Genomic DNA, 24,422 nt, shown 5'->3' on the forward strand with positions numbered 1-24,422 from the left:
CTTTACTGTTCCCTTCAGCCCTTGTAGAAAGAAACATGCTGGGGTTAGGGAGGCATTTTGGAGGGGTGTTAGAGGCCTGGCTGAAATGTGCTGCGTTTGGTTATCCTGAGTATGGTATGTAGCCCCTCGAGGCCTGTTTGAACTGAGATGTACGAGAAGAGCTCTGACAGCTCTAACATGTGCCCGTGGCCTGAAGTGGTGATATAGCTGTAACCAGCCTCCTACCTTGTGAACCAGACCCACCCTTCTCCTTTTCCTCTCTTCCCTCTCCCCTCCAGACCACTGTACTGTATTTTCTTCTTTGATTTAACCACTGTAGAAGTGTTATACTCTGTGCATCTGAGTGATGATCTTATTAATGGGATTGCTAATGGATGGACAGAAAAGAGGTAACTACTTTCAGTAGGCATTGGAAATAAAGACATACAGCAAATAAGTTGAAGTAATGTTAATGGTTAATCAGTGATAGATGCAGCATGTAGAGAAATCAAAGTGGTTGCATAATGAAGCATGTGTTTGCCCCTTTACATTGATTCTATAGGTGCATCACAGCAGAATTAGTTTCTTCTTGAATGGCTGGGAAGATGATAACACACCTTTTGATTCAAGGATTCTTGTGGGAACAATTGCTGATACTGATGGTACACTGCAAATCGGACAAAGCTTCACAGGTAAATTTTGTAGTATTTTAGTAGAACACAGTGAAATATTCAAAATAAGATGTGCATGATGCGGTTGAAAATCACATGTGAATCATTTCAAGTTATCTATATATTGAGATGCATTATCTTCCTGCAGGAAAAAATTCCTATTGTACAATTAGCTTTCTCGAAAGACTGGCGGAAAGATAGATGTTTGGCAGATGACCCTGTAGGATCATAACTTATTCTGTGTGCTACTGCATATAAGTAGGCTTTCCTACATTCCAAAAGATGTAGGCATGTAAAGTGACACATTCCATTAATTTACAATCATAGTTTTTCTGAATAAATAGATGAAACTATTTCAGAATGGGATTAGGCATGGCCACTAGACTACACTCCTCTACAGAGTCAGCAATAGAGCTGAAGATTTCTGGCTGTTCAAGTTCTTCAGTTCTATTAATACTCATGTAAACCACTAGCAGAATGAGAATCCCTCAGCTTCTAGTAATGCCTGATAGTGTTACTCTTCATCTGCATCTAGAATTTTCGATGTACTCGAAAATTGTGATGTAATCATTGCAGAACAGCTGGGGGATGTTTTGTTGCTCTCCACAGTTTCTTGGCTCTGCATATGTAAGAACACTGACTACTCTTCAGGAACATGCACAACTTGAAGCTAACTCCTAAATATAACTACATGTCACTTAACTTTATTGTCCTCTTGGGCAAGAAAGTCATTCTGTGCCCTATTTCTTAAAGCTTGTATTTGGAAATGTGTTTTGTTGTGATCATCTTGATTCTGAATACTGGATAACTAATAAACATATAAAGGAAAGGGCTATTTTAAAAATGCTTTTTATCTTTATTGTATAAATTGATAGGTACAGTTGTACCTACTGTATCTCTTCTCTAATTAGAGGTGGCACATAGACTGGCTCATTACTTCTGTCTAATGAGCCGATCTTTGTGCCACCTCTCTAATCAGAAAAAGAGATAGGTACAAAATGTTCTTATAAAGTTATTATAAATCATTCTTTTTTATCAAAAAAATTAAGTCACTGCCCTCTATAGTTTTGTCCAGATCCAAGATGGTTTCATTCAGGAGGGGTAATTGTGCAAGAGAGATTTCAGAGTGCTGAATTAAAGGTGCTGTCATGCAGTGCAAAGCTGCCTTTACTCAATAAATTACTTATTTATAGCATATTTTCTTAGGTTTAGAGCAATTTGTCGGAAGAATGCAGGATTTTCGATATTACCCAGTGGCACTTACAAACAGGTAAAGAACCTTTATTTTTGTACAAAAATGTGTAGTAAGAAAGTATAGGTAACAATATGCTTATTTCCCAAAGTATGATGCTTTTCAGATGTCTCCTTTAGATGATTGCTTATGATAATATAGTTTACCGAACCTCATTTCAGAGATGACTTTTAATCTAAAAAATCCCGAGTTAAAATAAATTCAACAACTTAGTGTGTTTTGCTTTTGAACTGTTGCTTAAATTCAGGTGGTAAATGCACACTTTCCTTGTTACTGTTTGTTACAACCTGACTTGGTGTCCTTGCACAGAGTAGATCCAGTTGCTAGATTTCAGTGCTTATAAACTGTCTAGGTGTTATCAATTCATCATAATTCTGACATAATAGTGTGTGCTGATAAGCTTAGTTCTGCTGGATGAGACTTGCAAAGCTTTCCCAGATCTCTGTGTAAACTGTAGAGTGAGGAAGGGAGCACAGTGGGCCGGTCCTGTGCAGACTACTCAAATACCAGTGGTCAAAATGAAGAGGACAGGCATTCCAACTGGTCACCGTGCCGGCTTTGTGGCTGCAAGCTCGGCTCTGGTGTTTAGCAGTTCCTTTCTTGTTGCAGCTTCCCCAAGGTATCAGATGTCCATGTCAGGTATTCTTGATGCTCCCCCCATCCCACGCACACACCCCTACCCTGTTCATTGCTTTCTATATTAGATTGTCACCATGAGCTGCCAATGACTTCGCTAGCTCAGCCCACATAGCCCTGGGCAATTGCTTTGACTTCCTCCATTCCTGAAGCCAAATTACAGTTGCCACTGCAATTTCTGTTGCCCTCCAGCCTCCCTTCCTAGCGCATTACAAAGAAATGTTACCGTTGTTATCCAGCTCATGCTGGATTAATCTAGTCAATTCAAGCTGGCCGGAAGTAGTCAGGTCCTATTTGTCTGCACGGTGCTTCTGGGCAGGCTACACGCAATGACACTCGTGACTGCAGACCTTAAGGCTACTTAATGATAGTCTTTCAATAAGATGTAGAGCAGTTTCCTAGGAGCTCAGTCGTCTGCAGGACATTATGCTGAACTGAGCTCCTGTGAATTCGAAGTATTAATCTGAACCTGAATTCCAAGTTACATGAAAATCGTGTTGGTTGTATTCTTTCAGAGCAATGCTTGTCAAATCCTTTGAACCGCAGTTTAAGCCAGTGAAATGAATAAAGTTTAAAAATTGAAAAATGTGGTATTTTACAAAATGTTGTAACTTAATGATGTCTTTCGAGATGTAGTTTTATATCCACAAATAACTTGGTCCAAAATGTTTGTCTGGGATAAACTGCAAAGGGAAGTCTTGCCTGCATATCAGCTAATTTAATTCTATGGCTGTATAAAAGGTCTTGTAACTTCGAATTCTGTGGAATTTTTTTGTGGCATCTAGCAAGTATTTGCTTAATAAGTATACAAAAATTTTATTCATGATAAAGTAGAAAAATGGGAAAAGTAAGGTTGTTTTTGGTTTTTTTTTTAATTTAAAAATTCAGTGTCTTCTAGGCTCACAAAATCCTTCTTTTACACCAGGGATGAGCAGATAAAGGTTTATGGAACCTGCCCATGTCATTCATATATCTATCTGCTTGTCTGCCTACCTATCTATGTTATCTATTTCAGTTGCTGATGTCAGAGGGAATTAAAGTGACTCTGGCTTTGACATGAGCTGTAAGAAACAACTAGAGTGATCACAGACTGGGGCAGCTAAAAACCTGGGAATTTGTGTTAGTTAAAAATGAAAGTATTTCTATCTAGTTTTTTTTTAAAGTACAGTGTCATATTGCTTAAGCTGGTCGTCTTGGAGGATTGAATGTAAACTTTCAACTCATCTGTATTTACAGGCAATATACCAATGCTGTGGTATGCCTGAGAACAGTGTCCGGATCACTGACTGGAGTCAGATGTTATGCAGTTTTATTACATTAAGAGTTTTTCTCCTTTCATCTAGGGCTGGTCTTATCCTATTCAGCTTTAGGCATCCCAACAAAGAGCTCATTTCCCTTGGCTTCATACATGTCTGTGGAGCAATGAAAGCAACTCCAGAGTGCTTCTTCACAGACATCTTCTGAAGGTGCCTGCTGCTTAATTACCTAGGGACCCTGGGTGGCCTGATTCTTAGCTGATGGCCCCATTTATGTGAGATGCAACCAGGCCTTTTAGGGCTTCTGCTGTAATCTAAGATGACTTTTGTTTAATCTGTGAGCCTGGAGGCACGAAGTGGCACTTGTCCTTTTTTTATTATGTATGTAATTATTTTTTTATATGCTTTGACAGAGACATTTTGGAAGTATTCTCTGGAAACTTCCCTCACCTGCATACCCAATCCGAGTGCCGCTGTCCTGGAAGTCATCCCCGGGTACACCCATTGATACAGAGGTATTGCATCCCTAATGGTGCAGATGATACCACTAATGACAGAGTGCTGAGGCTGGATGCAGAAGCCCATCCTCTGTATTACATCAATGATGATGACATTGGGACCACCTGGATTTCATCTGTGTTTGCTAACACTGCAGGTCTGGATCATGGTGTTTCAATCACAATAGATTTACAAAATGGACAGTATCAGGTAATGAGATGACATTTGCTATTTATTAATTCAAAACTATGAACAGATTTTTGTAGACATTTCATTACAATTTTGAGGAGATTCAAACCTTATGCTTTAAGATGTTATCCTTAGAAGATCAGGAACAAAACTTCCTTTATTAGCATGAAACAATGCAAAAGGCAACAGAATGCTTTATGGTTCTTGTCATTCTCTTTTGATGTGCCTTGGCTGTTGTAACAGGCAGTAATCTAAAACAGATATGCCAGAGTGGGTATCCTGTGTGAAGACAACAATATTTAGAAATTTAAAAATTAGATTTCTAAATAAAATTAGAAAATTTAGAAGTCATGGACTTGACTTTGTGGTGTATTTTCAAATGGTCTTCAAGAAAAAGTGGAGTTCTGATGCCACAGTTCAGTTGTTCTGTAATAACGTCTGAGAGATTGAAGAGCTTGTTTAACAAAAAAGGTTGTATTTGGTTTTAATTAGGAATATGTGGAATGAAATACTGATTCTTTTTCTGTCTGTGAGTGGTAAAGCAAACTATATTGTCACATTGAAAAAAGTTTATATTCTCATTGTTTTACAACTTAGTCATTAATATCACTTTATGAAAATTTGTTACCTTCTTGTAGGTATTCTATATTATACTGCAGTTCTTTAGCCCACATCCTGAAGCAATAAGAATTGAAAGGAAAAAAAGAGATGATCTAAACTGGGAGGACTGGCAGTATTTTGCTAAAAATTGCAGTATTTTTGGAATGGATAACAATGGATCTCTGGAAAAACCGGACTCTGTCAACTGTCTCCAACTTCATAGGTATGAGTGGGTATTATCTGCATAATACAGATGCTTTGAAGAGGTAACATCCTGACAGAATTCATTTCTATGTCCCAATGAGATAGAATCTTTTAATTTGGTACACCCATTTATTATGGGCTACTGAGTATATAAAAGATCCCAAATCTGACCTTTCGACTGAAGATTGCCTAAAGGCCATCTGTCACTTTTATCAAATTTCAGACATTGACAAATGTGACACAATTGATTCCTCTGTTATTTTTGAGCTAGACTTTTGAAATTTTATTATGTGCTTGTGTTTTGGGGGGCTATTGCCAGCTGAATTAGAGAACATTGAGATGAAGATTGGAGTGAAGGTACTGATATAACAGATTGTTTTAAACTATCTAGTTAATGTGAAAGTACACCTTCTGATGTCCAAGGGCAAAACTTGTTCTGAAGCCTGGAAGAGAGGCCAAAGCTTAAGTACGAAAGCCAGTCATTCAGCCTTACTCCTAATTGTGCAAAACATGTAAGAAATGGGTTCTAATTTTTCTAAGCAAGAACAGAGATAAAACTGGAGGTGGGGGGCAAGAAGGATCATTACCATTTAGAAACATGTTTCAAGCCTTTTTACTAGATAATTAGCATGTGCAAATTTAAAAGTATATAACATATACAATATACATTTCATAAATATAGCATATAACATACGTAATATATAGTTAATAAATATAATTTCACACACACGTGCACGTATGTACATATAGATTTTTTTAAAAACTGTACCACTACATATATTCAAATGCACTATCTCTTGCCTGATTTCAGATGCCAGTCAGTATTAGGATTGTTTAGTACTTGGCTGGAAACCAGTGAGAAAATATAGTACCAGGTGCTGTAGGCATTTTGCTTTTTTTGTTGTTTCACTTTTGCTACCTTCCTAAGACTTTTCAAGTGTCAGCATCTTTGTTCTCCAGGAGTTCACTATTCTAAGGAGAGGAGCATAAGGTCATCTGAGTTACACCAGTTTTCAGCAAAAGTCTTTGAGCTTTATTGCTGATCCTTGGAGCAGAGAGTAAAGGAGAAGGGAAATCTCTTAAGCAAGCCAAACATTTTTGGATAAAAAACCCAAATGAGGTATAATGCCCTTTTCAGCTGAGAAATAGGTATTTGTATATTTTCTAAAATGAACTGAGGCGTTCAGTGTTTTCCATAAATGTTTTTTATGTAGCACTGTTTCTCCCCTTCGCTTATGATGTAAATGATGATAGGAAGTGATATGAATGAACGATTTTGGGTACAGCTGATCGTACAGAAAGCTTTATTTAAAATATAAGACATATAACCTGTAATGGTGAGTATTCCGTGTACTCAAAGGGAAGTTACTGTCAGAACAATGTTCCAAACTTGTGTGAGCAGCGTAGCAGAGGTCCCTGCTGAGACCTTTATAGGAGGGGAAGGTAATTTTATTCTAAAACAAAACTGGTTTCTCTCTCTGTCATACCCAGATACTTGTAAGTGCCAAGACAGGTCCAGATTGTCTGCCCAGGATTTAGACACTAGTGTGCTTGTATCCTGGTGGTCTGGCCAGGACTCCTTGGGTTGATGTGGGAGGAAAGTGACTTTGGCTTTGAAATCCTTACCATGGCTTGAGGGTTCTTGGCTTGGTGACCACATGCTGGTACTGAATGGACTCTTTTGTGTCCTTTAGGAGATGAAAGTGATTAGGGTTTTTGTTTTGCCATCCAGTGCCACCCTCTGTAAGTTAGGAGTTTCTCCCTGTCTTTTATAGAGGCTTGATTCTTTGCTTAGTCTGAATTTTGACTAACCCCTACTTTAGGATCTCCTTTGTTTTCCTCATTTCCTGAGAAGCTGTGTGTAGATGCCCTAAGATCTTGATGACCTGCTTATCTAGGTACCATCAGCCTTACGGTCTTTCTGCTTCCTTCTGGGGCTTCTGTACCAAGATGGTGTCATCCATCTGCTATTCATACCCGTCTTAACATTTCCATTACAGCTGTATATGACTTTCTGCAGAGGGGAACAGAGGACGGTATCGCCCAGAGAAACCTACAGATAGATTCCACTGGGATTTTTGTGAAGCACTGACCTGGATAGGGGCACAGTAAATTCAGAGATTCTTCATGAAGACAGAGGAGTATGAGTCAGCAGACCTAGTCTAACTACAAATCTCATCTTTCAAAAGCTCAGAGATATTTTGAAGTGATGAGAATTACATTTTTTGAATGTGTATGTCAAGTGCCAGGTGATACTGTGGGATAGCTATTTTTAAGGAGCCCATGTAGATGTGCAAATAAGCAGGCATTCTTGCCTCTTCTGGAGGCAGGTGCTACTCATAGCTAACTTCTGCCGTGTAAATATAGCAACATGAGAGATGATTCATACCAAACGGTGTGAACATGCATTTTATATATACTTGTTTGCTCAGCTTTTGCTTGAATTCTTAGGAGTGTCCTTCCCCATGGGCTTAAATATACAGTTTACTTTGTCCTACTGCATTCCATTAAATTCTCCTGCACCTGATTCGCTGTAAGGTGACGCATGTTTCTGACTGTGCTCACTCATTGAATGAGATCATACAGTCCAGTGGCCCTAAAATTCAAAATATATTTCTGTATGGCTTTTTGTGTGTTTAGCAGGTATGTAATTAACAATATGGGCAAGTTAATTATTGTATTAGTTATCTGAATGGTTTCCTTATGTCGTTTAAGCATAGTTCATGTTTCTCAAAGTCATTGTGTTAAACTTTTGGAAAACTTAGTGCAGGTGACGCTGTAGCAGTCACACTTTATTCGTATGTTGAAGTTGCCCTCTAGACACTTCTAATTGGAAACTTAGGGTATGGAGAAGAGCTTGGCAGTTTGGGGAAAACCCGATATATAGAGGGCATTTCTTTCCCCCTGTTTGAATTCGGGTGACTCAGAATCCACTGACAAGAATTTTCCCCAGAAACCACCAAAAAGTGATGTACAGTTAAGTGGAGACTCTCTCTGACAAAAAAGACATTAGGAGATAGAATCTGTAAAATATGTGATATTTTGATTTTTGTTTGTCTGTCTTTATTTAAACAGCTTTACACCGTATTCCCGTGGTAATCTGACTTTTAGCGTTCTTACCCCGGAACCAAATCACCGACCTGGCTACAACGATTTTTACAATACACCATCTCTCCAAGAATTTGTAAAAGCTACACAAGTGAGGATTCATCTCCGTGGCCAGTATCATACTAATGAGTCTTGGGTAAATTTTAGGCATAGATACTATGGAGTTAATGAAGTTACAGTCAGTGGAAGGTAGGTATTATGGAACTCTTTCCCCACCTATCACTGCCTCCGACTATTACAGCTGTGCAAAGTATATAATGACCTGCCTAAAATTTAATGAAGTTGTTCTGCTTTTACATTTATGAATGAGAAGGGAATTTGGTCTGAAGCAGTGCATCAAGTTTGAAATGATTGGTGTACTGTTTTTTTTAAACATTTGCTCACATGTTATTTTAAAATTAATTAGACTTATTACACAAATCTGTCAAAAGCAGTCCTTTCCTTGGAATTACCAATGCCTCTAAGCAAAGGCTTATGATTGAAACCACGGCTTGTGCTTTACTTCAGTAACTCTTCCAAGTTTCATTATAGATTCCCAGACATGGCAATTTTAACAGTCTTAATGCAGAGCTCATTCTTTGTTTTAGCTGTAGTTTTCTTTTTAAAACTGTCAGTAAAAGTGTTAGTGTTACATTATCTGTGACTGACAGCTGTATTGTATGTAAGTGTGCTGCCTTGTGAAAAGACTAATTATGCCCTGTAAATAATATGCAGATTTGGCAATGAAATAGTTTCCAAGAAGCATATGGGGCAGATTTTTGTTAATAAGTGTTATTCCTGAAATTATTCTGGTAGTTCTCATCTTGAGAGAAAGCACCCTGTTAGATGTCACATTTACCTCAGCATTTTCTTCACTACCAATATGTTTTGATTATTGATTTAGATGTGCTATGGTAATGCTTTTACTAAAATAGCTACAGTCTTGATGACTGTGCAACAGTAAAATAACTTCAGCTGGTTTGCAAAGATATGACATAACTCCAGAAGAGTAGCCCTTCAAGTAGAGTGGGTTGGTTATTGCCTACTATCTAGTACTCTATAAAGATTTTATTTTAGTAAGAAATGGACATTTCAACTGAGATCTAAATGGGTTAAACTAGAAAATCTAAATGGGTTAAACTGGAAAATTATGCTTGATACAGTTAAGATTTCTTGAAAAACTATACCTGCACTGTAAGACTTAATATTGATGAATAATTGTCACGTCTTTAATCAAATTTTATGTATTAATGTTATATACTGAAATATAGTTTTCATTACATATTTTATAAGGTAACGATAGCTCTACTAGACACGGGTTTTTGTTTTCTTGGAAAAGCAATTGTTTATATTTAAAAATATGTTGAATGAAGTAGTCTTTTGTAGGTTACTGTACTTAAGAACATTCTCTTTGGGGTGTTTATTTGTTCTTAATAAACAACTGAACTATGTCATACACAACATTGCCTTTGTGACCACGTTATATATTGTTGAACAGATGTTTCCATGTTTTAATATTTTTTCCACTACCTATTGTTTTTTCAGGTGTAATTGCCATGGCCACGCTGATAACTGCGACACAGCTATGGAACCATATAGGTGTCTGTGCGTCACGGAAAGCTATACAGAAGGAAATAATGTTAGTCTCTTCTTTGTCTATCAAAGTCACCTATGAACAGCCTCAAAAATGGGATTTTAGTCCTGGAAAAGAGTGTGTGCATGTGTGTTAGTCTTTTCCTAGCTTTTATAGGCAAACTTCCCATAGCAGGGTTTGTATTAAATGAAACAAAACCCCCTCACCCCCACCTGGCCAAAAGCCATTCCATCGCAGACCATTAGGAGTGCTCTGTTCGAGGGTTTGATTTGTTTAGAGGATTATGCCACTTACAAACGTTAGATGCAAACCTGAATTTAGACTGTCAGCATCTAATAAAGATTATGGCTCTACCTGCTGTAACAACTGGCAAATGATTTGTAGAGTGAAAAGGTAATGAGCACCTGATGTTCACAGCAGATTTACTCCAGGGCTTTTTTTTCAGTCTGGTCCTATGGACTCCAGACCCATTCAGTAGGTGGACTGCAGTAGGCAAAGTCCTGGAATTCAGCTTCCCATTTAGTTTCATTTGAAAGGGAACAGTTCAAGTGGTCCAAGACAGCTCCATGATGCAAACTAAAGCACAGTAAATGCAGAAAATTTGGAGATTTGCTTCAGAGCTGCATGCCTAAATCAAGGTAAAACACCAACATGGATTTACTATCTGATACTTGGAACATTTGTAGGTACTTGGGACATCGTATATTGCAGTCTCTGACTTCAGTGAAGAATGATACCTTTTAATGCAGTTGTTTTACAAAATATGTCTAAGATAGGAAGAATTAAAACAATTTGGAATTGGCTTTAAATGTCTTTTCACAGTTAAGAAAATACTTAGACATGCCCATACATTTGTATTTGGAAGTTATTTTCTTGGGGGTCTTATTATTTTGGTCTAACCCAGTGATTTGGGTAGTGACTTTTTAAAACATTGAAAATTGACCTTTGAATTTACTTTTTTAAGGACAGCCTGTAAATGTCAATTTCCTGTACTTTTTACAGTCAGTCATATATGACATTTGGTTATCTTTAAAATAAGCTGTAGTAGCAACATTATTTTTCTAATAAAAGAACAAACTTAGTATTACTTTTTGCTCTTTGGTGTTTTCAGATAGTTGATGTTAAGGTTAAATTTCTTGGAATTAAAAGGCCATGTGAATGAAACTAGATACAGTCTAGAGAAGACATTCTTATCATTGCTATGCTCTGCTCTTAATAACAGCATTTCTCAATAAAGGGATTTTGTGTAGTTGAAACCTAGCAGATTGCAAAATTATAATTTTCCTACTAGTTTTATAATTCTTGGCCATAGGACAACCAAAATGGGGTGGTTTACTGTAAGTCATGGCCTTCTAGAGAAATAGGTAGGGGAGAGCTTAGACTAATGGTGTCAGTTTGCACTTATTTCCTCCAACCTCTGGTTTTCTTGGAAGCTGTTCACATACAATTTAGCAAAAGGAGAATCGTGATACATGAATTCAGAAAGCTTGTTCAAAGAAAAGATTCTGTCCCTAGATTGATTATTTATATATATATATATAAATATATATATAAATAAAGATGCAGTTGAGGTTAAGGAAGAATGAGCTACATCGAAAGAATGAATCCCGCAGTATCCCACTATCCACCCTGAGTGTTAGATTTCTGTCACGGCAACAGGTTGCATTCCTTGCTGCATTTATACCTTTTGGAAATAAGCTTTCTAAAAATTAAGAATGGGTTATGGAATAGCGAGAGCAGTAGCAAAGGAGAGACTTACCTCGCATCAAAAAACCTCCAAGCAGTCTGTGCTTGCTAGAACAGAGCAAGAGGTGTTAACCTGAGAGCATTTGATGCTTATGATCATGTGAAAGATCTTTATAAAATTTCATAGGGGATCTAAGTTTGTTTGGTTTTTTGTTGTGTATGGGTTTTTTTTGTTGTTTGTTTGTTTGTTTTTTTAAGCAGAAGTGTAGGATCTACAGTCTAAATGACATTTGAATAGAATTTTGAAGTTTTTAGATGGGTTAAATTAGAAAAAAAAATTCAAACTGACAGTGTCCCTTTAATTAGAACACACATTGTGAAATGTTACTTTGGTAGGGATTAATTATAAATATTTAATAAGATCTGGAAATTCACCAAGCACTCTTGCAAGTCTTATGCTACCTTGTGAAAACAAACCAAATACATTTTAATGATGTATCTGCCTTACCAGATATTTTCCGTCAATGTTAATAGGTTGTTCCAGAGTATGTCACATTTTTGTTTACACATTGTAACTGTAATGGAAATGCTTGAATTAACCATATCCATTCAGAGTACAATAAGAATGTTTAATTATTTCCCACATTATTTAATAACCATGTTAGAATCTACTAAATTTGAAATAAAATTGTAATAAAATAGGATTCATATTTTCAAATATATCACTAACTACTTTGAATTTTATCAAGGATTTACGTGAAATCTGAACAGCTTAAAGGTTTTGACTTTTTTTGTAAAGCGAACACTTAAAAGCAAAACCAAAGTCCATCCTGACTTTTGTCTATCATTGGCAATGATAAAACTCTGTCTTATAAATTTACTCCTATGTTTCTTAGGCTCCCACCCCAGTGAATTAGGAATAATAATAATTTATGATGATGATGATGGATTCAATTAAGCATTTGATGAAGGAAGTTTCCAAATGCAAACTTTTTTTGGCAGGGAGGGGACAAGTATTTTTGAGAAGTTGCACTGTTGGCAGTCTTTTTTTAACTTCTGCTCTGTGCTAGCAGTAAGTCACCACAACAGAGGGGGTATAAGAAGGTTTTTGGGTTTGGGTTTTTTTTAGTATCTTGGACCAGAAATCAGGTTGCTTGACAAGCTCTTAACATATGGCAGAGTATGTCCTTGTCACATTTATACTTAATACAACTAAAATTACAATCTTGAATTTATCTGGCATATACATCTGGATAGGTATTGCACAGCATGGCAATACCAGAAACTAAAAATTTGCATAAATCATTACAAATAGAAATCTTAGTTTAGTTATTTGCATCACCATGTTATGAAATTTGACATACCAAATGGAACTTCTTTTTTTTTTTTTTCTTTTTTTCTGAGTTCTGTTTTGATGTAGAAATATGTTGCTATGAAATTTGAGATGATGGGAAGAAAGGAATGCTTAGGAATGACTTGCAGGTGTTGAAGGGCCAGATTAAGAAAGAAGAGGAAATAAATCCTTACAGAGCTTGTGTGTCATCTTATGAAAAAAATATTTGACTTCTTAATTTACAAATTATTTTATAAATGCTTTGTGTCCTGCTCTGGGAAATAGCTTTGCCTTTTAAAAATGGAAACGGATGCACTAAGAGCAGATCCAGTTTTTGGTAACATTTATATGCAAAGACTAATTTATAGACATGAGTGGCAGTATGTTCAAAAACTTTCCTGGATGTCACATGAAAAACTGGAAACAGCCCACGAAAAAACAAATCAAACAAGATCAGCCTCACCTTAAAACCTCAGAGCCTTCTTTAAATCAGTCATACAGAACTTAGTAGAGAAAGGTAATGGAAAAATGTAGCGGAATAGTTGTAGAAATGATAATAGAAAATAGAATTTAAATAAAGCAACTCTGATAAATGCTTGAGAGGGTATGAAAGGATGTGAGAGTGTGAATGGATACAGTAAAGATTTCAGGTCTTCAGGGTTTTCTGTGCAAACAATTAATGATCTTAAACATTTGCTGTCTGAAAACTGAATATGGCATTGTTGATTTACCAAGAATAGAATAAATAAGGCTTTTTATGTTGTTACAGAAGAATCTGTCTAAACCTTAGTTAAAGGTTAATCTGTATCATCATGTTAGGCGTTGGAATTAATGATACATGGTACCTGAAGAGCTGTAAATATTAACTGTAGTAAGTGGTCACTCAATAACAAAGACTTTAAGCTTGCAGAAGCAAGCAAGCTAGCAAAAAAGTGCACTTTTTGCTAAGCTGTGTGCCATAACGTGTGTACCCAGAGGACAGGCCTGGGAGGAAGCTGGTATATCAGAATAAAAAAGGAAGGAAATCAAGCAGGCAGATGGTTGAATGGAGTTTTGGGAGACAGCAAGCAGAAAGGTACCTAGTCCAGTGCCCTTACCTGCCTGAAAATTTTAGATGACTTTTGGCATGTCTGTGGAAGTTATGGATTTGTCCGTGAATCCATCCCTGGAAAACTAGTGTAATTTCACAGTTCAAAGATCCAGGCTTCTAAAGCAATTTGATTACAAGCATTGCTGAAATACTGAAAGAACTTGTCGCAGTCTCAGATACCTTGTGATTTGTTGCACAAGTGATGACTTGCTGAAAGAACTGTGAAGTAGATCATTATCCCTCATACATTTTGATCTGAAGTTTGTAAGTTTTACTGAAGAGGTAGGCAGATGGCTACTAGCATTATGGTAGTTGCTGTCACCTCTCAGAAACTAAGTAGGCAGTTCCAGTCTGAAAATGATTTTCAGGGGCTCACCCACTGTGCAGGATACTTATTTAATGTGAAAGAAAATGGAGACACAACTGGGCTGGTGCTTCACTGTTGCTGGAAGTAGCTATTGTAGATCATAAAGCCATGTATATTTATTGAATTTCTATGATTTTCACATATTCCATGTAAGTACCCAAGTGATTAGCCAATTTGTGGTTTGGTTTTTTTTCTTCTTTCACTCCACTAAAACTATTATTGGAAAAAAAAACCACAACCAAAAAGCAAAAACCCCCGTGCAATTGCTTCCCCAGAAGAGTAAAATTATCCCTAGAATACCTAGTAACTGTGGCTACAGCATTCTCTAATGTTACAGGAGAATGAAATTTAAAGGCTTATTCCAAATAGACAAATAGAAAGAGGGAAAAACAAGCACAAGCTCTCTTACAATTTAATATCTTGAGCAAGTCAGAGCTTTAGTAAACGAGAACACACACTGAACTCATCAGCTACAAAACATGCCTTCTCCGTCTTATTTTCTAGAAGTCCTACAGAGTTGGAGTCTAAATGAGAGTTAGATGGAGTGGATGGCTGATTTGAAAATAGCTTTGAATTTTAATCCTGGAGAATTTGTGTGAATTAATTTACTGAGCTGCCTGATTGTCAGAATTACTGTGGTTGCATATGCTTTGATTTTGTAGGACTTAGCGTGGCTTCAAGTAACTTCACCAAAAAAAGCATAAATGAAAGAAGAGTTGAGTAGAAATAGATCTTATGCTGCCTGAAAACATCTGTGCCAGTGTTTGAGATCTCAGTTGTGTCCCATTATTGGAGTCTGGCATTCAGAATGGCAGATCTTATGTTCTTTGTCAGTTACTTTGCCATTGCAAAGCAGCAGTAGTATCTTAAAATGCTGTTTGGCATACGGTGTTTGTAAACCATCTGTTATGTCTGTGCTTAGTTTCTCAAATTATGTTGCATCCTTTTAAGGTACGTGGAGTGTTACGATGGAACCCCATAAAACACTCTTCATCTCTATTGAAGTCACTTAGTGTTCTAGCTTTATTTTTTTTAATTCCCTCCAATACACCCTGACTTTTGAATGTAAAAGCTCTTTGGTCTTTGGGGAGTTCAGGAGGGACAGATATGGTTCAGAACTCTGCTAACATGTGGTCTTGATAGGTAGTCAAACGCTGTAGTGAGGGTGCTGAGCAAAAGCCATGGGGGAATTGAGATGACTGTCTTCAGAGCGGGGCTAAGCTACAGTGAAATAGTTATTGCCTAGAAGCCATATTTATTTGGCTAATGAAGCTAAATGGAGTGAAAGTGTACTGTCCATTTGGGTGCAGACTGGGGTCTTGTAGGAGGGGAAAAGCAATATATGATTAACTATCCTATTTTAGTCAACATTTGCAGGGCAGCATAAATAAACATGGTTGGGTGATACACATAATAGAGGTTTTTGAAGGCAAGACAGCATTTCAAACTGACTGAGAGAGTGGCATTCTAACCTTGATATCACTTCAGCAGATTTTTATGTGTGTACTGCTAATAACGTGTGTATTATAGAAGTATATGTATAATAGTATAAAATGTATAAAAGTTTTATAGGTGTGCATGTACACCTTTACTGCAATTGAACTTTGACTGATGGGTGTGAGGTGGGAACTCCTACACAGGAAAGGGAAAAAAAGGAATAAATTCTACATAATGTAATGTTAAAAAAAAAATGTAACCCAGAGGCAAGCAGCAGGATATTTTAAGTGTTGGAGTAGAAGGTTCTAGTTGACTTTGACTTATTGCAAGTCTCAAAGTATTGTTACTATTGCCTTCTGAAGTATTTCTTTGAATAATTATTGGGTGTTTCTTCAGAGGCACTGTCCTTACCGTTCTTAGTGCCTAAAAAGGAACTTGGTGTGTAAAGGCTTAGGCTGAAGTCACAGGTGATCTTTCTGTAAGTGTGCTGCATTCAGGAATTTTGAGAAGGAAATTTTTTAATAATAATTATAGTTTTTTTAAAAAATTCTGAATTCATTATTTGAAATACATTTTTAATCATAACTTTAGACTAACGAATTCGGCCAAGATGAGCTAGGTATTTTGATCATCTGGCTCCATTTAATGTTTTCTCAGAAAACTGCTTTCACAGCAGGTGAGCAGTTCAGATACTATATATCAAGACGATATGTTTGTTATTGTCCATGGGGAAGGCTGTATATTTAACTGTTTTCTGAAGGGCCTAGATTTAACTGAGAATAAGGACATCTGCATGTCTATGGGTTTTAAGGATATGGAGAAAGGCTTGTTTTGTCAAAGTTAATGTTCTTTGTAAATCTACCGCTAGACCTTGTTCAGATTTGTCAAAGGCTTTTTGGGAATTTACCTATTTCACACATGGTAGCCAAGAATTGAAACCTGAATCTCTTGGTACCTTTGAAAATTTCAACAACTATGCTTTGGACAAATAGAGCTTTTATTTGATGAATGAAGAACTGAAGATTGCCCCTAGTACATCGTCATGCTGCCAAAACTGAAAGTTAAACACAGCAGGTCTGGAAGTTAAATGCAATTCTTAACCTAATAAAGGTGTGAGTAACTCAGCAGGATGAGGTGGGGGTCCAGTGCACACTTAATGCAACAGATGTGGCAACTGTTAGAACAGCAATTGTTTCACTGTTTTTGCCAGCTTTTGGATGGCTACTTTTTTTGCCAAGACTTTTAAATTTGCCAAAGTTTTAAAAGTCACAGAACAGGAGACATGGTAGTTCGAAGAGGCTCCATGCTATGTAATCAAATACCGTCTTTTTCTCTCTTCTTAGTGCTTGTGTGTCATTTACCAATAGGTGCAAGCACAGGTGCGCATAAGTAACTGATCTAGGATTAAATCTGAAATGAAATGACGAATGCTCTCAGCCACTGTGTGGCTGGCCAGGCACAAATGGAAATTCAGGGCTGGCAGGTTGGTAGCTCTTCCTGAGCTGTTTTCCTTTTGAGGAGGATATATTTCTGTAGACATGCTGCGAGGAGGAAGCTGCGTGAGTGGGAAGGCTTGGCTGGCAGCTAGGGTTTCTTCCTTGCACTTCCCAAGGTGTGCAATGCCTGAATGAACCTTTTTGTCTCATGTTGCTGCTGCTCTGTAATGCTGATTTTCCTCAACGTAGAGACAAAGGGAGCGAGCAGAGACAGGAAAGATGGATGCGAATGAGGGAAGGACTTGAATGAGTTTAAGCTGTGTAACTTGTGTAACAGCTATGGTCAGGGCATTCCCCTTGGTGTACTTAAACTGGACTAATCGCAATTAGGATATAAACAAAGGTCAGAGTTCAAGGTCTCAAGTGAAGGCCTACTAATTTTCATCCTTTTTCTTTCTTATTCTCTTTTTTTTTTTTCACTGTGGTAAGAAAAACTTCCTTTTTCTCTCACTGTGGTAATGTTGTGGGGTTTTGTTGTGTTGTGCCTAACAGGTTGCAAAAAAGTACAGTGGCTATTGCTATCTTACCTCTTACTGTTAATTTCATATATTAAACCTAAATTTCAACAGATAAATTCTTGTGCTTTCATTTTCTCTCCCAGCTTGTTTTTGTGGAATTGTGACTTCTCCGCAGTTCTTGGACTGTCTTAAGCTTATGTTTTCTCATTCAGTTTCTCACTTTACTCATAGCTGATGCTTCACCCATAGCATCAGCTGTGAGTGAAACAGTTTAGAAACATCAGTATTGTTTCCTAATTATTAACATATAGGCGATGTAGACACACAGGGTCTAAATAATTATAATAGTGCTTGGAGTAGTAGCCATGAAGAAAGATCAGCATGCTTCTGTAACATGAAATGGCTGAATGAAATGGCTGAATACTTTACAGAAGCAACCTAATTTGGAGCATTTGAATGCCTTCTGAAACATGGAAATTATAATTGCAATAGATTTTGTTTCTTAGATCCAGCAAAAGGCACCAGTATTTTGGGAATGGACTTTTAGTAATGCCAGTTAAATGAAAAAAAAAAAAGTTATTCTAAACATTTCTCTGGTGGCAACATATACCATTTTTTAAGCCAATTTCATAAAAAACTAGTTGGATTGCTCACCATAAAGAGATTATAATTGTCCAATAATGCTATCCGTTCATTAAGAAACCAAATTTTATTTTAGTTCTTGAGGAACCAGTAGGTACAATAAATCTAAGCTTTACTTAGAAGGTAATATTGTGAGTTCACCCAAAGAAAAAATGAGCTTCTGAGGTGCTCCTGAACTACTTAAAATATACTTTTATTGGTTTGGACTTACACTAGTTAAGTACTTGAATATCATTAGTCTTTGTATCTAATAAATCTGAAAAGAATTGAAGAAAATAGTTTGTCTAGGTGTTTATTTAACAACGTACCCAATATCCTAATATTCCATTGGTGTCATTTAAAATATAATAGTTGAATACGTTTAGAGATTTGTTTTGGTTTTTTTTTTTAATATTTCTTGAAAATTTCACGAAACAAATGCACTTTAAGAAGTGCTGATATTTCAGATACTCTGTACTGTATCACATATTTGGCCATAGGAGGCTTTTTGTTTCACTCACAAGCTCAAGTGATAACTGTACAAACTACAGTTACTACAATAACAGACATTGTTTAAAATGCATCAAAATGGATGTGTTAGGTGGATATGTCTTCTGTACCTCACAGTAGGCACTATTTGCATCTTTTGAGTTTAACTAAATCTGAATCTCGAGATGGTAGTCTGTGTTGAGTATCTAAATACTTAAAATTTTATTCTTCTGCTGACCTTCCTTGATTTTAATCTGCTGTTAATGTAACTTTAAAAGTTTTTATTTTTTTTATAAAAAGTGGTGGTTTTATTATTTTTCTATATGCTTTCTCACTTCATGTCTAAACCAAGATTTTTCATATTTAAATGGGAGAAAGCATATAGAATGAAACATGGAGTATAATGATGTTCTTCTAAGGTAAAGAAGTAGTTTTAGGTTTTCTTGGGTTTCTGTTTTTTTGTTTGTTTGTGTTTTTTTTTCAGTGCGACCGCTGTTTGCCCCTGTACAACGATAAGCCTTTTCGTCCAGGTGACCAAGTTCATGCCTATAATTGCAAACCTTGTCAATGTTACAGCCATGCTGTAAGCTGCCACTATGACTTAGCGATGGACCCTTTTCCTCAGGAGCACTACAGAGGCAGTGGTGGAGTGTGTGATAACTGTCAACACAACACAGCTGGTAAGTCACACAGAAGAGAACGGACTGTTTGTTTTACAGTCACTTTTTGGCCAAGTCTTGTGTCAGCTGAAATTAGTAGTGCTCAGGGGCTGACATTCCAATAAATTCTCATGTTATACGTATTTTTAAACTATCCAGATAGTGCAGGAATTGTGTCAGTACTGAAGCTACAGGAAAACATGGCTAAAATTTGGTCCCATCTTGTATAAAATCTTCCGTGCAAAACACATTCTAATAAATAATTCTTATAGTTTCAAAGCTGTTTGTTGCACGTGCTAGAGCATTTAAATCCAGAATATTGTCACTCTAATTTAACCAGTCTGATAACATTAAAAATGTTGCCAAATTTTGCTCTAATGTTTCTATTCTGTGTAAGTAGTAGATCTGAATACCTTTTTTTTTTTAATAACCTTTCTCTTCTATTTCAGTTTTCTTGGCTTTATCTAGTAGAGGGAAAAAAGAAAAGTTTCAGGTTCAACGATAATTTTTCCAAAAAATGTATAGGCATTTGCATGGCACAGCTTTTATATAAGTGTGGTATTATATAACAGATGGAAGTTTAATGGAGTAAAACATAGTTTGTAACAGGTTCATTGTTTCATATGCTCTGGATCACTAAATTGGCAGGTAGAGATGAAAGGTGCATTAAAATGGACGTCCTGAAAATTATAGAATCCTCTCAAAGGAATAGAGTCTTTAATTTTGAATTATACAGCTAATTTTAATGAATTGGAAGCCATAATGCATAACCTTTCTTTCATGCAGGAAGGAACTGTGAGCTGTGCAAGGATTTCCATTACAGACAAGCAGGTGCAGATCTTTCAGCCATTGATGTTTGCAAACCCTGTGACTGTTATGCAACAGGCACCGAAAATAAGAGCCTCCTGTGTGATAATGTAAGTAGACTCAATACAGAAAAATGAGAGAAGACAAAACGTGATCAGCTTGGGTAGATAGTAATAAGATTTTACAAAGCTTAAATTTGGCCTTTTCAAAATGGTAATTGACTTCTATCAGAGACTGAAAGCCAAGAAAACACCAAAAGCAATTTGGGATGTACTGTTGAAGAGTTTTTCATCTAGATCAGCAACAGACATAAAAGATGCTGTATGAATTTTCAGAAGTGAATAGTAGTTTTGGGATTCTGACAGGCACTTGTGTACTCAGTAATATTAAAACGTCCAGGCTTTGAGTGTTTTTGAAAGTCTTGATATTGTCTTAAAATTACAAACAACTTTTAAAAATTCAGGCAGTAAGCTGAGCCTGGAATTCAACTAAAATTAAGCTAGTTTTTTCTGTAATATGACAAGGATTGATCTCCCTTTTAATTCATAAAATTCAATTAATAAAACCCAAACACACATCACACAGTGATGTGGAAAAGAGACCACCAGCTATGTTTTTTAAGCCTATGGACCTTGTTGACATGCAAGTTGTATAGTTTCGTAATGAATCTACCTGTAACTTTCAAAAAGTGCATGTCAAAATAAAGTAGGAAAAGTGACTGAAGTTTTGAGCATACATTAAAAGGTATGTTGTGGTTCGTTCTATTCACATATGTTCTGTCCATTGCCAAAACCTAGATTTTTGTTAGGAATAGGGAAAAAAGAGTTTCTTTGAAATTTATTTTAAAAACATTTTAAAGGTAGAACTTGTTCTACAGGGAATTGAGAGAGAACTTCTTCAGCTGGTTGCTGCACTTCATGTCTCTTCTTTTTTCCAAACGTATTTTATAAAACAATCTCTAGCATTTTCCTTAAGATGCCTGTTGTTATTGCATTTTTAAAACTCTATTTAACTTTTATTTATTTTGTGGATCCTGTTGTATCTTCATCCTTGGTTCTACATTATAGCTATGGCACAAATACACGCCCAGTTAGACTCCGTACACCTTTGCAGGACTTCTGCGTTGGTGCATATGCTGAGTCATAAGTGAATTTAGCACGTTTTTTTTTTAAAGTAATCCCTGGTAGTAGAAATGAAAATTAATTTATAATTAATAATTATTAATTATAATTATAATTTATAATAATGATACTTTTTGCCAGCATCACAGAAATGAAAAATAAAACAACACAACTTGAAAAACACAGGTATCGTGTTAGGACTATTTTTTAAAGTATAGGAATAATGAAAGCAAATGCTGATGTGCACGTCCGTGGTTTGTGGTGAAATGTTAACCTAAAACAATTTTAGCTGTGTTAATAATCAGAGGAAGAGTAGTTTACACAAATCACTGCTTTATAGTGAAATACACAAGAATGTGGATTAAGCTTGACTGTGAGAGTATGAACGGGCAGATAAAATGGAAAAAAATGGGGGAGACTATTGCTCAATAAAGCATCAGTTGACTGCTGCAGTAGAGGCAGAGCAGGGAGAAATGATTAAGAGGCATTAAAGAATAGATTAATAAGGCTGAGGACTAAAGGCTGAAATGAATTACATGAAATAGGAAGGCATCATTGAAGGAAGTGTTTCCAAATCTGACCTGTGGAAGATGGAATTGTAAGGAATAAGGACCCTGCTCATGAAAATTAATTGTCACGTCACAATGATAATTTTCAAGGAAATATGCCAAAAATGAGGCAGAATACACTTTTACTGTATAACGTAAGATTTTCTGCAGTTCATCAACATTTTTTTCTTTTTGCAAAGTACCAGTTGTACCTCTTGGAACTTAGTGACAGAAAGTTTCAAAATTAATCTGTTGAATCACAAATTAATCTATTGAATCACACAAAGAATATTTACTCATCAAATGAAGTATTATTAATGTGGATAGTGTACAGGATGGGTAGAAGTGCTTACTGTAACACATTTACTCCCATCTCAGTTCATTGGACTGACCATGAAAACTTTATGTTCTGTTCACCTGTTTCACTCTAGCCTTGGTGAGAAATGCACATAGGTGTGTAGCGTTTCTCCCTTTGCATAGGTTCTCAGTTTTTGTACGTCTGTAGATCGTGCCCACTTATAGATCAGTGTGTAACTTTATTTGTATTTTACAATGCAAGCTAACATATTAAAAGCTTCAAAATTATAACTTTATGGCTTATAGTAATGAGTGGGATTTTAGAAGAGTGGTGTAGCAGTGCATTCATGAGCAGTTTGTTAGATCTTTTTTGCAGAGAGGTCTTCCCCTGGGGCTCGTGGGTACAAGAGAGAATTGCTACAGCCTGATAAAATTTGCCAACTGTGCTGGTTATTGACATCTAATCAGTGTAGGAAAGATACATGTTGGTCTCATCCTCTTTGCGAACGTTTGTCACAAAGTATTTCAAACAATCAGAAAATCTAGATGAATTGAGGTACCTGAATTTTATGAGAGTGAAAAAAGAATTGGCAACCTTCTTGCCTTCTCCCTAACCATTCACACATGAGAAAATTCTGCCAGAATACTGCTGATGTGATCATTCTTGCTCTGTATGGAGAACTGGAGGTTAGTATCTTCTGGCCCTTATACCACAGTCCTTGCCTCATTTTCCTTTGCTGCTTTTTACCTGGATTGCTCTACAAACGCTTACATGTTCAATCAGGCACAACAGTTTGTAGTCCTTTCATGATTCTATTATAATATGCCATATATAATGGTGTGGAAAAAAAGCACTCTTTTTTCTTTTCTTTTTTTTTTTTTTTTTTCCAGTGCATTTGTTTCTAGGCAAAGCTGAAAGTGCTGCTATTGCTTTTATTTAGTCTTTGAAGGTACCATTCTGGTGTCAGTGAATTTAGGCATCTTTCTTTACTCACACTTTGCTGATTTTTAAAAATTTACTCTTAACATGCAAATAAATATGTATCATGTACTTATTGGTGCAAAAGAGCTGTACTTTACTGCAGAGGGTATTGTTCAGAGTTGCAAAGACTTAATTGCCTTCTGTCAAGGTGGCAGCTGTATTGTCTAGTCTTGCAAGAAAACTCTTTCTAAGGCAAGAAGATGAAGAAAATGTTAGTTACTTTTTTCTCTGCGGAGTCAAAGGAAAACGGATTCCAGTGCTATCAAGCAAGCTTTTGAACAGGCTTTAGATTTCACCTTTCTGTACGCTTCCTAAATATTGCTCTTTTGAATTTCTTCATTTTTCTGTCAGAATTTTGAAAGTTTGATTTCATTCTTTTTATACATAATGGAAAAGCTAGCTAATAGCTGTGTACATATATATATATTTTAAACCAAAGTAGAATCTTTATTTCTGATAATTTTACTTCTGAGTTGATAAATTCTTCGATCTAAAATTAAAATATGCATTCCTCTGTTCTCATTCTTCTACCTACACAGTTTCCAACCCATTTATTGTGATTGACAATAAATAAATAACTGGAATGTGTGTTACAAGGGAAAGAACATAGGTAAAGCAGTTAATTAAGGGCATTTCAGCCAACAGATATATCAAATAGAATAAGAAATATAAAGGATGCAAAAAAATCAAGTTATAAAACACCGTGTGGCTTTTGAATCCTGATTTCCCTTCATGGAAGGCCTTTAATCCTATTGCTAAAATGAAGCAAAATGAGCTTTTTATGTTAAATAATTCCATGGTTTTATTTCTGATAGGTTTTGTATCATGGAGATGCTGGTTTTCTGTGATAGTTTGTCAAATTATTTTGGAGATTTAGTCCACTCCCATCCTTTGAACTGTCATGGGCAGGGGTTAAAGACCTCATTTTGCATTTTGAGCAGAAGTGTTAGAAAGCTACTGACTTTTGAAAGTCATCATCTGCAATGACAAGAAGAGATAGTGGGGGAGTGAAAAGGAACTTCATTATTGCCGCTTATTCAATTTTCAGTTCCCAAAGCTGACATA

General features: G+C 36.3%; 1 protein-coding gene across 1 annotated transcript in view; it reads left to right on the top strand.

The window, feature by feature from the left end:
* USH2A (usherin) overlaps nucleotides 1–24,422 on the top strand; it is a 390,408-nt gene that overhangs the window by 34,440 nt on the left and 331,546 nt on the right. The window contains exons 3-10 of the mRNA XM_056357449.1: nucleotides 542–671; nucleotides 1,857–1,920; nucleotides 4,208–4,502; nucleotides 5,120–5,304; nucleotides 8,361–8,582; nucleotides 9,918–10,011; nucleotides 19,428–19,623; nucleotides 20,389–20,519. Of these exons, the coding sequence (XP_056213424.1) occupies nucleotides 542–671; nucleotides 1,857–1,920; nucleotides 4,208–4,502; nucleotides 5,120–5,304; nucleotides 8,361–8,582; nucleotides 9,918–10,011; nucleotides 19,428–19,623; nucleotides 20,389–20,519 (1,317 nt within the window). The remainder of the gene's footprint in view (nucleotides 1–541; nucleotides 672–1,856; nucleotides 1,921–4,207; nucleotides 4,503–5,119; nucleotides 5,305–8,360; nucleotides 8,583–9,917; nucleotides 10,012–19,427; nucleotides 19,624–20,388; nucleotides 20,520–24,422) is intronic.

Source organism: Falco biarmicus, chromosome 12 (genome assembly GCF_023638135.1).
Source record: "Falco biarmicus isolate bFalBia1 chromosome 12, bFalBia1.pri, whole genome shotgun sequence".
NCBI lineage: Eukaryota > Metazoa > Chordata > Aves > Falconiformes > Falconidae > Falco > Falco biarmicus.